General features: G+C 41.4%; 1 protein-coding gene across 2 annotated transcripts in view; it reads left to right on the top strand.

The window, feature by feature from the left end:
• ARHGEF33 (Rho guanine nucleotide exchange factor 33) overlaps nt 1–15652 on the top strand; it is a 242473-nt gene that overhangs the window by 159857 nt on the left and 66964 nt on the right. For both annotated transcript variants that reach the window (XM_082252137.1, XM_082252136.1), the window contains exons 9-10: nt 2412–2544; nt 8806–8889. In XM_082252137.1, the coding sequence (XP_082108263.1) occupies nt 2412–2544; nt 8806–8889 (217 nt within the window). The remainder of the gene's footprint in view (nt 1–2411; nt 2545–8805; nt 8890–15652) is intronic.

Raw genomic sequence — 15652 nt, 5'->3', positions numbered from 1 at the left:
GAGCCTGAACTTCAGGGTAGAAACATACCTCTTCCTGCTTGGATGGCATCAGGTCTGGCTGCCATATTAATTTTCACCTGTCCAAGGCTAGCCACACCCCCTCTCTGAGTCCCACCCAATCATAGAGAAGCAAGCACCACCTGACCTCTTTGCATGCTAAATCCATTGGAGGGGGAGGATCTGAGCAAGCTCTCATATTAACCTCTGTGTTACCCCGGCGCTGTGGGGGTTTTATGATGCAGAGTCTCTACTAGGCTGACTGCTGTCCGGGACATTGATAATTTTTCAGAATTTTCCCCAGGACATCGTCTCCCCGGGACATCAGACAATTTCCCGTGAATGTCCTGGGAAATCCGTGAGTGTTGGCAACTATGCAGTGAGCAGTCTCAAAAGCCACTATTGGACTGAATAGTGGCTTTGAATCCATACATTGCTGTGCAGTGTCAATCAATAGTTAGGCAGATCTGATCGGGAATGAGTCTCTCAGTTCCCCTTCAGGCTCTGCCCACCCTTCAAAACTCCTCGGCCATGTGCCCTTTGTTTGTGTGATGGGTGCAATGGACAGGGAAAGAGGGAGTGCACTGGAGAAAGTTGTCCTGGTCCAGCCTCCAGGAGTATTCTCTTATTACTGGATATTTGAAGGGGAAGTAGCACAGTGATATGTCATCCTTCTCATTCTGCTTTCTCTTCCTATCATCATGCTTTTTGTTAGCACATACACTGTGTTGTTATCTGCACTATATATATTTTTTGATATTTGTTTTGGCATTTTGAGGTCTTGTGAATGATTGGCTTTATCACAATTGATCAGTTCTAAAACTATTGTATTACGCACAGAGCAGCAATAAAACCAATTCTTGTTAAAAATCTTAATCACCAGAACCAGCCAAGCTTCTGCAGTTCTTAAAACTGGGCTGGACAAGGTCCTAAGTTTAAATATGTTTAAAGTACAAAGTTCAGCCTTGTCCACACTAACAGAGGTTCAAGGGGCCCTTAACCCCTTAGTAATGCAATTCTTAAAGACTTGCTTGCATGAAGTTAAGACGTGCCAAGAAACCATTATTCCCTAAGAGGGACGTGCCTACGGTCATTCAAGCTTCATCGAGGATTCATTTCTATCCTACAGAATTGACTACACTGTGCAATCTAACCCTGAAAACCGTATTTCTGGTTTCTACAACCTCTGCAAAATGGGTGTCCGAGCTGCAGGCTTTGTACTCGAGGATCCTCACCTAACGTTTTACCCAGAACGAATAGTCCTACAAGCCTCAGACTGTTTTATCCCTAAGGTGTCTTTCTCCTCTCACTTTAACCAGAAAGTCAATTTACTATTTTTCTTTGGTGAAGCGGGAAAACCACATCCCCTGGATGTTGGTCTAACTCTGATGGCCTAATTTGCAGCTACCTTTTCAATAAGGAAAGTTAAAATCTGTCCTTGGTCCATTAGGGTCAGTCAATATCAACATGTACAAACGCCTCCCAGATTGTTAAGACAAATTAAAGAGCCTACTCTTCACAAGACCTTCCTGTTCCAGAAGACTTAAGAGCACATTCCACTAGGGCAGTGCCAACTCCAAGGAAAATGCGGTGCTAAATGTCTGCTGAGGATATTTGCAAGTCAGCATTATGGTCCTCCTGGAACACCTTCATTACGCTTTATTAGGTGAACCCGGCTCTGCTCACAACAGTAAAATTTGGAATGGTTGTGCAGGTGAATGCTTATACTAACTGTATATGATAGTGTATCATACAAATTTTTTTCTTACGCCCTCCTTTGTGGCGAGGTAGTTCCCATTCTATGCTGGAAAGGAGCAAATTGTATAATCAACTTTCCGTAACTTTTCTTTCCTTCATAGCATCTTCATAGTAGCACACAGATTCCCACTCAAATGGTGAGAGTTACAGAGAATGCTGCGAGCCTAGTCTGTCTTGGATTTTCCATTTTATTGAATATGGCTATTTATACATTAAATATGCAAAAAAACTACAATTATAATTTACTGTTGTCAAAGTGCATTTAGAAGACACAGTATATGGCCTGTGTGTGAGCAAGTCTTGATAATAAACCCCAATCCCTAATAAAAATGGCATGCTTTGGGTTATATATCAACATAACAATGTATATTTTTGTGGAAGCATGATGTGCTTATGTGCTAGTTACTGTTTACAGCCTAACATGGGAGAGTTGAGCATTCTCTTAATTTGAATACAGGTATGTTCTGTAATTGATGCTGTATCCACTGCCAAAATAGTGATACAGCATAGAACCTAAATATAAGGTTTTGAGTAGTGTGTATTTAAAATACCAGTGCATTATTAATTTCACATTTTTAAAGTAAACATTAATCATAGTACTGTTACTTTTCAGGCTGAACACATCTTCAAGGGTCACTTTTTGTTCATTTTCTCAGTTTCTTTCCCAGTTCCTTACGATATTTGATCCAGCATCATCTGGACCTGCTCCATGTACTACAGGAAAGAGTGGTCAAATGGTCCCGACAAGGAATCCTGGGAGATATATTTCTGAAGTTAACAAATGATGAGGTACACTTTTCATATGTAGCTTAATAGCTTTTTTAGTCCTATTATTATCTTATGACATCATTACCATTTAAATAATAACTTAAGCATTACAAGTTTAAAGCGCTTGCTGGGGATGTGAAATAAATATAATTAAAGTGCTGTCAGTGTAACAAATGGTATAAGATGAGGTGAGTGCATCCGTAGTGTTAAATGTATTTAAAAGTGCTGATAGTGCAACAAATCAAATGTATACTGTATATACAGATATGATGGACACACCTACAATGCAATAATAAAAAAATAGATGTTTAATACTAATACATAAATTAGCAAATAAGATACAGCAAATAAATACAATAGGGATAATATATATTTTAGTGCACTGCTAAAAGTGATTGCTATTGTTCCATATGTGCCCAAAAAAATGTTCATAAAACTCCTCATAAAAAATCAAAAGGGATCAGACAAAAAAAGTTCACAGGTGACTTGTAGTGCGAATCTTTTAGATAATTTCTGAGTGCAATAAAGTGCAGGTGCTCTGTGCTCAATTCCAAATGGTCTCGTGATGGTACTCTTTTCACCGTGGGTAATATTAAGAAAACACACTCACAAGAAAAAAAAGGGTCTTAAATACCGTATAGTATTAAGACCACTAGGGCTTGTTGACCACCTGGGCCAAAGGAAATCCCACCAAGGGGTGTTGTGCCTCAATCATTAGAAGTGGCAGCTACTAATCCCTTCCAGCCATACGTCCGGGCGGTTTATGGAATAAAAAAAGGGAGGTTTCAGATGGTGTGTTATCGTTTAAAAATGTTTTTATTGTTGTCCACAAGATTAAAACAAAGAACAAAGAAAAAACACAGTAAACGCCAGCAGAGTGGAGCCCGGGGGTGGAGAGCGGTGATTACCGTGCTGCGTTCCACCCGGCTCCTGTGACGTATACGGCGTGCGTTCCACCTTACGCGCGTTTCGTCATAACTTTGATGTCAAAGACGATTGAGGGGGGATATGATATCAATGTACAAATACTGTACTGGTGACCCGAGCATAAGGAACAAACTATTCAGAGAAAGGAGATACAATAAGACACGTGGCCACTCACTAAAACTTGAGGAAAGGCGGTTTAACCTTAAAGTGCGTAGGGGGTTCTTCACTGTAAGAGCGGTAAGGATGTGGAATTCTCTTCCACGGGCAGTCGTATCAGCGGGGAGCATTGATAGTTTCAAAAAACTATTGGATGGACACCTTAAAGACCACAACATACAGGGGTATACAATGTACGGTTAAAGCAAACACACACACACGCATCATAGGTTGAACTGGATGGACTGATGTCTTTTTTCAACCTCACTAACTATGTAACACTGTAGGTGTGTCCATCATATCTGTATATATACATTTGATTTGTTGCACTATCAGCACTTTTAAATACATTCAACACTACGGATGCACTCACCTCATCTTATACCATTTTTTACACTGACAGCACTTTAATTATATTTATTTCACATCCCCAGCAAGCGCTATAGGTAGCCTACCCCTCTCCCTTTGTGGCTATTTACATTATACTTTTACCTTTACTATAGCAGCTGCATCTTCTTTAGCTTAACTGACCACTTTCACCCACACCCCTATCCATTCGGCGCAAGGGATATACTCCTAGTATATTTATTCCTCATTACAAGTTTAAACACTTTAAAGAAATAAAATAGCAGTAGCTTACAGTAGTTCTAGTGCCATGCGACATATTGCAATAACTGAGTGGAGGTTTATGTTAAAAAAAAAAAAAAGAATAGACAGTATCTCACAAAAGTGAGTACACCCCTCACATTTTTGTAAATATTTTATTATATCCTTTCATGTGACAACACTGAAGAAATTACACTTTGCTACACTGTAAAGTAGTGAGTGTACAGCTTGTAGAACAGTGTAAATTTGCTTTTCCCTCAAAATAACTCAACAAATTAATGTCTAATCTGCTGGCAACAAAAGTGAGTACACCTCTAAGTGAAAATGTCCTAATTGGACCCAAGGTGTCAATATTTTGTGTGGCCACCATTTTTTTTCAGCACTGCCTTAACCTTCTTGGGCATGGAGTTCACCAGAGCTTCACAGGTTGCCACTGGAATTCTCTTCCACTCCTCCATGACGACATCACGGAGCTAGTGGATGTTAGAGACCTTGCGCTCCTCCATCTTCCATTTGAGGATGCCCCACAGATGCTCAATAGGGTTTAGGTGTGGGGACATGCTTGGCCAGTCCATCACCTTTACCCTCAGCTTCTTTAGCAAGACAGTGGTTGTCTTGGAGGTGTATTTGGGGTCGTTATCATATTGGAATACTGCCCTGGTAGTCAGTCTCCGAAAGGGAGGTGATCATGCTCTGCTTCAATATGTCACAGTACATGTTGGCATTCATGGTTCCCCCCATGAACTGTAGCAGAAACACTCATGCAGCCGCAGATCATGACACTTCTTCGCACCATCTGAACTAAATAAGTTTATCTTGGTATCATCAGACCACAGGACATGGTTCCAGTAATGCATGTCCTTAGTCTTCTTGTCTTCAGCAAACTGTTTGCGGGCTTTCTTGTGCATCATCTTTAGAAGAGGCTTCCTTCTGGGAAGACAGCCATGCAAACCAATTTGATGCAGTGTGCGGCAGCTGGTCTGAGCTCTGACAGGCTGACCCCACACCCCTTCAACCTCTGCAGCAATGCTGGCAGCACTCATTCATTTTTTTCTAAAGACAACCTAAGAACACGTGCACTCAACTGCTTTGGTCGACCATGGCAAGACCTGTTCTGTGTGGAACCTTTCCTGTTAAACTGCTGTATGGTCTTGGCCACCGTGCTGCTGCCCAGTTTTAGGTTCTTGGCAAACTTCCTTTAGCCTAGGCCATCTTTATGTAGAGCAACAATTCTTTTGTTTAGATCCTCAGAGAGTTCTTTGCCATGAGAGAATGAGAGCGATAACACCAAATTTAACACACCTGCTCCCTATTCACACCTGAGACCTTGTAACAGTAATGAATCACATGACACCGGGGAGGGAAAATGGCTAATTGTGCCCAATTTGGACATTTTTACTTAGAGGTGTACTCACTTTTCTTGCCAGCGGTTTAGACATTAATGGCTGTGTGTTGAGTTATTTTGAGGGACAGCAAATTTACACTGCTATACAAGCTGTACACTCACTACTTTACAATGTAGCAAAGTGTAATTTCTTCAGTGTTGTCACATGAAAAGATATAATAAAATATTTGCAAAAATGTGAGGGGTGTACTGAAAGCTGACCACTCGATGCAGCCCTGTCAGTGTTAAATGATTTGTCTCAACCCTCTAACTGCCATTTTGCTGTAAAGCTTGGTCTGGCAAAGGAAGTTGAAAAATAACTTACTGACAGGATCACCAGTTGAAAATGAAAGAAATAAAGCCTAAAAAAAGAAAAGTAATGCAGACACCACATCCAAGTAAACTGGTAAACTGCAAAATAATACATTTGTGTTTTTAGTGTTAAGTAACACATACTGTTCAGTCTTGTCCTTCCTCCTACCCTGTGACTGGACAGTGAAAGGAGAAGCAGCAGACCAATGAGCTCAACTCTCTGTCACTCTGCCCTTTTCTTCCTATTCACTTCAGCACACCTCACTGGTTACTTGTGCTGCATCTCCCTTTCCCAGTATAGACTCTGCTGTATATGGGACTACAAGAAGTTGAAACCTGGTCAAATGTGGGTATTTAAACTGCTTACATTACAAAAAAATACATTTAACAGTGTATGCATGAACAAAGGGCTGCATTGTGTCTTTTAAATCTGCTTGGAGTACCACTTTAATGCTTCATGAGCTCACTGTTTTATATGGCGAAATCCATAATCTTGGGGTTATTGAACAGGTACCCATTGTTTATCTCAATCATAATAATGACACATAGAAAGAATATTTTATCCTTTTTTTTCTAAATAATATATACGAGCGCAATTTTTAAAAAAATGTATATACTCTCCTATGTGGATGCTGCATCTGTTCCCCGCTGCTTATAAGACTAGTTGATTGCTCGCAACCACCAGCTGTCTGCTCTGCCCCTCCGGAGCTCACTGAAACGCGGTCCTGTAGAGGAGGCGGGAGCGGCTAGCTCGGTCTACCAGTGGGATTACTTTAAAGTCAGGATCTTTCCAGAGCCTGGACCGGCTGAGTGACATCAGCTGACAACAGGCTTTGGCTGAAAACAGAACACAGGAGTGCAGAACGAAGTGAACTTCTGTGATCCATAGGAATAGAAGGCAAAAAAAAGCTTTGGCCATACTTCTCCTTTAATCTGAAAAAAGTATACAAATAACCCAATAGAAGTGGCAGTTACTTTACCTTATAAATTTGAACAATTACCAATATCCCACCATCACATATCTGCACATAGGACCACCTGTACATACCTACTTATCATTGTGAAATGCCTAAAATATTCTAACTGATGTTTTTTTAGTGTACTAACTTTAACCTTCATTTTATACCAAGGGACATATCCTTGGCATGTGAGGAACTGCCAGTGACAAAGTGGGCTAGCATTTATCCATGTTTAAAAATGGGGAATTAAGAAACATTTGGTGCCAGTCCCTTTAAATGTCTTTTTAAGAAATGTTGCTCAATTCACAAGGAGAAAGAGATGAAAGAGATACCCTGAGCAACACTTACCAACTCCTCATCCAGCTTTTATTGTGTAAAGGGCTCTTAAGTCGACCCTGGCAACATTGTAAATACCACCCCCAGCTGGTTAACAGACTTCTCTGTACTTGTTTCCATGCCTCTGTGCACACAGGTATCACTCCTTTGTGTTTTGCACTGCTTATTCATAAAATTGAATTATGGCAGATAGGGATAGGTTTAAGCCCCATACACACAACCAAATGCCAGTCAACATTGGCCAGTTTAATAAAACCTTGCCGACATACAGCCTGTGTATATGCCAGCCGCTCTGACAGTATCCAGCTGTTTGGAAAACAAACAGCCTACCAGCTCCTGATCAGCACTCTCAGCAAATGTCTGAGAGCGCTGATTGGAGTGCCCTGGCGGGAGGGGTGTCCCCCTGTCAGAACACAACAGCTCAGCAGGGGAGATCGCTGTACTAACGTTGGATCGTTAATACAGCGGCTCAGATCGGAGCTAACAGTTTTTTAACAGAAAAAAACAAATAGTGTGTACCAGGCTTTATAGTGGGCAGCCCTCAATGGCTTTTCTGTTGTCAGTGTTCATCACCTGAAAGTAGCTGCGTATAACCCACACATCTATGAATTACTAAATCGCTATGTCCCTCATTTGAGTCCAGGAAAAAGATTTTACAGTAAGTACAAAAACCTTTTGTGTGAGGATCTATAAAAAAAAAAAAAGACATAGTCATCAAACTATGACTGTGGTCTTGCCATTGTCAGTAGAACCTACCATTAAATGGGAAAAAAATGTTAATAGACACACATTTTTAGCATATCAATAAATACAATCATTTATTTACTCTATGTCTATATAACCTCCCTCCAAAACGATATTGGAGTAATCTTCTAAATCTAAAGGAATTCACCTTCTGCTTCCAAACTCTGTAATTTTTCCATCCATGTTTGAAGTTTTGGACAAATTATTTTTAATTTTTTTACATTTTTTTTAACTTTTGTAAATGTTTAGGATGAAAAAAATGTTTACTGCAGTAAGGCCAAGATTTTGAGTTCCGCTATAACGAAAGGTGATCTAATTAAGGAATAAATGTAAGAACAAGACATAATAATGAATTGGAAAAATCAGTGGCCCAATAGTCTGACGCAACCCCCAGCTGATTCAAACCTGCAATTAGCAAAGTTCATGCTCCACATTGATTGGAAAACTGTAGCTTGGTCAGCAGGAGGCATGTTGGATCTCTACAAGGAGATAAGTGCTTCTACACAACTCCATACCTCTGTGGCATGATGCAAGAATAATGGGTGTTCTACTTAGACTGTGGCTGATTTTGCACCTTTTTATTTTAAAGCAGCTAGAATATATTTAGCCATTTTTTTAAATTTGGGCATGACTGGAAATGACTATTCCAGAAAATACATCCCATCAGTTAATGAGGAACTGGTTCCTATCTAATGCCATGGTTACACAATTGTGGGAAGTTAACTGGTAACTATTATTAAAGTCCTGCTTTGACTGTATATAAGAGACAGCTGCATATTAATGTCCTACGTCCAATTATTCCTCAGAATCATTATCTAATAACAAATTAGATGGTAAATATTTATTTTTTCTTTTAAGAACAACTTCTTGGATTATTATGTTTCTTGCTTGAAAGACCTGCCAGAAAGTATTTCTGTGATACATATTGTGGTTCTTAAAGAGGTAAGTCCAATGAAAATACATATATAGTATAAATATTTTTCTAAATAACCTCCTATAAAGAGTTACATTTTTGAAAGGGGATTTCTGGTATGTTAAGTCTGGTATACCATATATAATGCTTGATGAATTAACTCTAGGCAGAAATAAAGTAATTTTTTTAATTCAATAAAAAAGTTTCAATGCATTTTCCTACAGAAAATATAAAAATTCTATAGCCAGACAACTCCTAAATGCAGCCAAGGCATTAATACCCCTACACTGGAAAACAAAACGGAATCCACATCACACATTAATAAAATGTGGAACCCTTAGTACTTTTTTACTCTTTCTTTCAGAGAAACTAAGCGACTTATAACTCCAACTTGAATACCAGAAAATAAACATATTACGCAGTGATGTTTCCCTTGATTTAATTACCCTGTATTTTTCTTTACTCCTCAATTAAAGTATAATTTGTCTCCCTTAAGAACATTTCCCTGTCTAAAAATTATAATCCATCTTAAACAGGTTGTAAACCTCAGAAATTAAAAAAAACAAAAACAAACAAACACCTGCAAGACAAACACATAATGAGCTAGTATGCTTCTCATACTAGCTCATTATGAAATACTTACCTTAGTACGAAGCCCCGCAGTGCGGCCCGCTCACCTCTCTCACGAGTGACATGTTCGGTCGCCCTTCTTCCGGGTTTGCGGCATCCAGCCATCTGATTGGCTGGAGCTGCGATGGCATCACTCCCGCGCATGTGCACGGGAGCCGACGTTCACAGCACAGGGCTCTGAAGGAACGGCACAAGCGGCCGTTCCTTCAAAGCGCATGCGCCAATGATGTCACTGGCTGCATGCAAAGTAAATATCTCCTAAATGGTGCATGTTTAGGAGATATTTACAGTACCTATAGGTACAAGTTGCAGAGGAGGGTTTACTTCCTCTTTAACTATTAGAACTATAAATCTGTTTAACCTGTCTTTTGAAAAAATATGCATAATACTTCCCTTTAAAGATCAATGCTTTGACCAGTTACTAGCAAGTTTGATACACTTTGTATATTCTTTTGAAATGTCTTTAATTGTTTATATAATTACTCTGTACATTTATCTATGTTAATGATGAAATTTGCTGTACTACTTTTTCATTCTTATTCATACAATAAAACAGAAAATGTTATACTTACCTGACGGTAATTTTCCTTTCCTGATGCATAAGAATGACAGCATACACGCATGGGTGTAGGCTCCGCTCCTCGCCCAATCAGGACTGTTTATACTATATAAATGAGTCTCCTCCCCTAAGACGGCATTATCGTAACTATACTCAAATGCGAAACCCCCAAGGGAGGGACCTACTGTATATGCTGTCATGCTTATGTATTAGGAACGGAACATTACTGTCAGGTAAGTATAACATTTTCAGTTTTCCTGACACAAGCATGACAGCATACACGTAGTATGTAGCATGCCAACAAAACCCATAAGGGAGGGCCATGCTTTAGTGTTTTATTCAACATATCCTTAGACTCATTTAGAACGGAAGTCAACTCCCCTGTTTCCAATGTTGCTTGATTAAACTTTGTAATAGGCTAAAAATGTTTTTTAGTATATGAACGTAGTTGGTAACCTGTAAAAATAATTCTGGACCTATGAATTCTGCCCACGTGCATGCCACCTTTCTAAAAAAGTGGGCTCTGCACTAGATTGATGGATTCATCTTTGCCCTAAAAGCCCCCTAGGCTATTTTGACCCGAGATGATGCCATCACCCTAGTGAACAATGAACGTCTTCTTCTGATACCACCAGGCCTGAAGAGGCCACTGTCTGACCTTCTAGAGAAGGGCCACTTTCATTAATTTCTTCCACATCAAGTCCACTACCCAAGCTGATGGTGACTTAGACATTTCAGTTTGGACATGCTCGAAGGACGATGTCCTGTTCCAGATGCAAGGATGCAGGCCTTTGTGTGGTGCTGGAGAAGAATAAACTAGAATTATTTTGTTTGATAATGGTAGCAATAAGGTAGTTCACTGCTTGACTCTTGGATATTTTTAATCCTTCTCCCAGATGTTATAGCCTCAGGAAATACTGCTTTAGTATCACGGAAAATATTGAGGAAGTCTTGCTCAGAAGAATGGAGGAGTGGGACAACCTTCCCAACACTAGTTGCACTGCAAGTTTTAAGGCGAAAAAACGATCTGTACAGGTCTTTCGGAATTGATTTACCAAGATGTGCGGCGGTCCTTGGATCTCAGGACCAAGACTTGACTACCAATTAATCCCTTATCTCGGCTTACTTTCAGACATCTTCATCTTTACAGTCGAGAGAAGAGGATTCCATCTTTAAATTCTGCTAGGTTTCCCATGTTTTAGTATGCCTGAAGTTTGTAGCAGGTGCCCTGGCTTTCACAGGGTTTCAAATACTGAAAGGTGAGACTCCCTAGATGAGCCTTCCATACTTGATCTCCCAGCTGCTAGATCTAAGTAGGCTGAATTTGGTCCCGGCATCGGCGGCCTGGTGACTGCACGTGTCCGGTGCGAGTCTTTGGAAGCTACACGCCATCCCTTAGCCCCTTCACTGCCAGAGCCTTGTCCGGCTCACACCATTATTAGCAGCAGCCTGGGCTATCTCCTTCACTTCATATGATTGAACTGTTCCATTCGTTGACGGATGAAAAATGGACATCAATGTATCTCTATGTATCTCTATGTAAAAACGGATGACAACGGATGATCATCCGTTAACATCCGTTTTCATCCGCTTTCGTCAATGTCCTTTTTTTTGAACGGATGAATGCCCTATTTTTCATCTGTCAGAAAAACGGATCGGACGAAACGGATGACAACGGATGAAAAACGGATGACAACAGATGAAAACAGATGACAACGGATGAAAAACGGATAACAACTGATAAAAAACGTATGACAACTGACGAAAAACGGATAACAACTGACGAAAAAAGGATGAAAAACGGATGAAAAATGGATGAAAATCGGATGGGAAACTGATACATTTTGACGTGACTGAACTGAAGAACTGAACGGACCGTATGTGTGAAAGGGGCCTAAGGGTTTGCCTACTCTATTGATTTATGCTTCCCCTTTTCAGTCACATTCACTGCAGCTGACTGATCAGTGTTACGAAGGCTCCTATCCCTTGCAGCATTAACTATTCTGTTGCTCTATTCACATTGTATTATCATCTGTTCTTATATCCAGGTCCCCTGTGGAGTCTATTTGCCTGTGAGAAGTGTTATCAAGACTTTACATCATTGCTTTACTTGCTAATTTGCTGCATATTTATTGTGTGATTTAGACTAGCTCTCTGATTTAATGCCGGTGGGACCAGGGATGTCTCATGGACACTCTTTACTAATGCCCCATACACACGTGCAGATTATCTGCAGAATTTTGTCTGCAGACTTACCAAAACCATATAATATGAGGTCAAACCTAAACACTTTCAATTTGTATGCAATCCGGCAGGCCCTTGCACTACAAAGAAAAGGTAAGTCTGCAGACAAAAGTCTGCAGATAATCTGCACGTGTGTATGGGGCATAAGTCTCATTAAGCAATGCCTTTGGCTGCTCCCTATTGAGCTGTACTAGTATTGACATTTGTCTTTTGTGAGACATTTTACCTAGTACATGGTCTTGAGTTTTCCTGTGACACCTTTGTTCCCCATTGGACTCTGCTCTCCTTCTAGTTTGGGCTTTGAGTACATGAGGATGGCAATTTTATAATTTGTTGTTGCTGTCCTTTTGAGTTACTCTGCTCAGTAACTGGACCCTGCTATGCTCCCCATTACGTTTCATTTATATGTATTGATATACGATTTTTGCTAATTTGTATTGGTGATTGACTGCAGCTGGTGCATGGGGTGTGTGTGGTTTTAGTGACTATGTAGTCTATTTTTAGGTGGCTTGGTGGAAGGTCTGTTGTTCTATTTTATCACCCCTGTTCCCTGACTCAATAAATTTGATATTTTATACTAGGAACATTGTGGGTGTATTTTTTTTGGGGGGGAAATCTATTACTACATACCTCTATACTCAACATTATGGCACTTTTGGGCATCTCTTTCTACATGCCTTTTTTTCTACATGAATTTGGATACACTTGGCCCCACCGTGTAAGGTCTGAAATCTCAGGGAGAATAGGAGGTTCTTGGGCCAAGGACTGTACTTGAGGACACTGCAGCCTGCAAGGCCACCAGGAAATAATTGCCCTCATCACAGCTGGACGACTACAGATTCTGATGAGGAGCTTGAAGACCATTGGGTCTGGTGGCTATATAGGCGAACCTGCCCCCAACCCGATTTTAGTAGATCCACTGCTTCAACTTCTGGGAAGCTCCTTCTTGCAGGAATAACTTCCATGACCATAGAGGTTACTGTTAGGTTGAGATTTATTGAACTGCTTGTTGGTCTAGGGACACACTCTTGACATTCAAGACTATGTATCTTACAGTGTCTGACAGGAAGTTCTGGGAAGCCAGAACACAAAGAACAATGATATGAGACAGGTTCTACTGTTGGAAAACCTGAATGGCTGAATGGGAGATACCTTTGACAAAAGTTTAATATTGTATTCCTTCTTGCCATGAAGATAGGAGATTACCATTACCATCTGTTTGGAGCATAACTGAGGCCTCCTAGACTGTGTTGCTCAAACAACTTCAACGCTCGGGAATCACTGCGCCCCTGATGTTGGCCACTTCGTCCTCCATTGGCATATGTCATTGACCTTGAGCTAGGTGGACACTGAGGTGAATACCAAGAAAGTAAATAGACTGTGATGATTGGTATGCCAGGAGGATGCTAATCAAAGATGAAAAGATGAATTCTGTTTAGCCACCACTAACGGGACTTATGTCTCATATGTGGGGTCATCTTCTCTGGAGTAGGAAGTGAATCTTCCATTATCTTAGAGGGTCAGATTATAATGTACCGTATATACTCGAGTATAAGCCGAGTTTTTCAGCACATTTTTTTGTGCTGAAAACGTCCCCCTCGGCTTATACTCGAGTCAAGGAAAAAAAAAAATTTTCCTGTCCGCTCCGACGGGCTTAAGGTTTAAAAATGGCGCCGCCCGTCGCATACATGTCACCGCGCACGCGCCGCCGCTGCTCGTGTAATTTCGGCTATTCCCGGCGCCGCTCGGGAGAGGCCGGGAATAGCCGAAAGTATACGAGCGGCGGCGGCGCGTGCGCAATGACGTGTCGGCGCCGGGCGGCGCCATTTTTAAAATGAAGGCGCCTCTGGAACAGGTAAGTGAAACAGCTGCACTTCCTGCCATGGGCTGCGGGCACACTACGAGGGATGCAGTGCTGCGGGCATGGTCCACATGTACCATGCCCACAGCACTGCATCTCCTGTAGTATGCCCACAACCCCGGATCCTCTTGTACCATGCCAGTACCCTGCATTCTCCTGCACCATGCCAGTACCCTGCATTCTCCTGCACCATGCCAGTACCCTGCATTCTCCTGCACCATGCCAGTACCCTGCATTCTCCTGCACCATGCCAGTACCCTGCATTCTCCTGTACCATGCCAGTACCCTGCATTCTCCTGTACCATGCCAGTACCCTGCATTCTCCTGCACCATGCCAGTACCCTGCATTCTCCTGTACCATGCCAGTACCCTGCATTCTCCTGTACCATGCCAGTACCCTGCATTCTCCTGCACCATGCCAGTACCCTGCATTCTCCTGTACCATGCCAGTCACCCTGCATTCTCCTGTACCATGCCAGTACCCTGCATTCTCCTGCACCATACCAGTACCCTGCATTCTCCTGCACCATGCCAGTCACCCTGCATTCTCTTGTACCATGCCCGCCGCCCTGCATTCTCACCCTAGGTTTATACTCGAGTCAATGATTTTTCCCATCTTTTTGTGGTAAAAGTAGGGGTCTCGGCTTATACTCGGGTCGGCTTATACTCGAGTATATACGGTACTCAATCTTCCAGTGAGTCCAACCAACTGCATGGATTACTGCAGACAACTTCTCGATCATTTGAGACCATAGGATATGAACAGATGGAATAGAGCCAGGACTTCACCTTCTGTGAGGGCAACTCTACAGTATTCTCCTGAGTGTCCAAAATGTCATTATTATAATGAGATGAGTTGGCCTTCCCCAGCTGATGATCCATCCAAATTTGATCTGAGCCTAAATCAGAATTTGCCAGGACCTGGAGGATGTTGAGCCACCCGTAGGCTGTTGTCCAGCTATGGAACATGCTGCCCTTGCTTCCACGAGATGGCCACTACTGAAAGCAATGTTCTGGAAAAATGTCTTGAGTATGTGGAAAGGACAAAGGTTGTTGAATGGACAAAACTCTCAGAAGCATGGGTGTACCGAAAAGCATATGTACACATTAGCTAGATCTAGAGAAAACTACAGTTGCTTTATCTGATGGTTTGAGTGATTGTTCTCGATAACTCCATATGAAGTTTTGGATTTTGGTTCTGCTCCATTTCCTTCCTAAATCTGCTTTTTGACTAAGAACACTGGATCGATGGCTCACTGTTGGAGCAAGATTTGGTAACATTTGCCTAAAGCTTTAAAGAACCATAGTGGGAATTAGAGGAGTTGGAGGAGTGGAAAGAAAATTCCAATGACTTCTTTACTGCACAGGCCCCACCGATCCTGAGCCTCCTTTTCCCAAATTTGCGATAATTCCTGCAATAACACCTACTCAGAAAATTTGAGTGAAAGGAATTTTGCTGTCCTAGCGAGGAGAAGAATTGGATTTAGGCAACCAAAGA

Source organism: Pelophylax lessonae, assembly GCF_965119305.1.
Source record: "Pelophylax lessonae genome assembly, chromosome: 3".
In the NCBI taxonomy this organism is placed as follows: domain Eukaryota; kingdom Metazoa; phylum Chordata; class Amphibia; order Anura; family Ranidae; genus Pelophylax; species Pelophylax lessonae.
The sequence above is the reverse complement of the archived record's forward strand: the minus strand, read 5'-3'. Positions and strand labels throughout refer to the sequence as shown.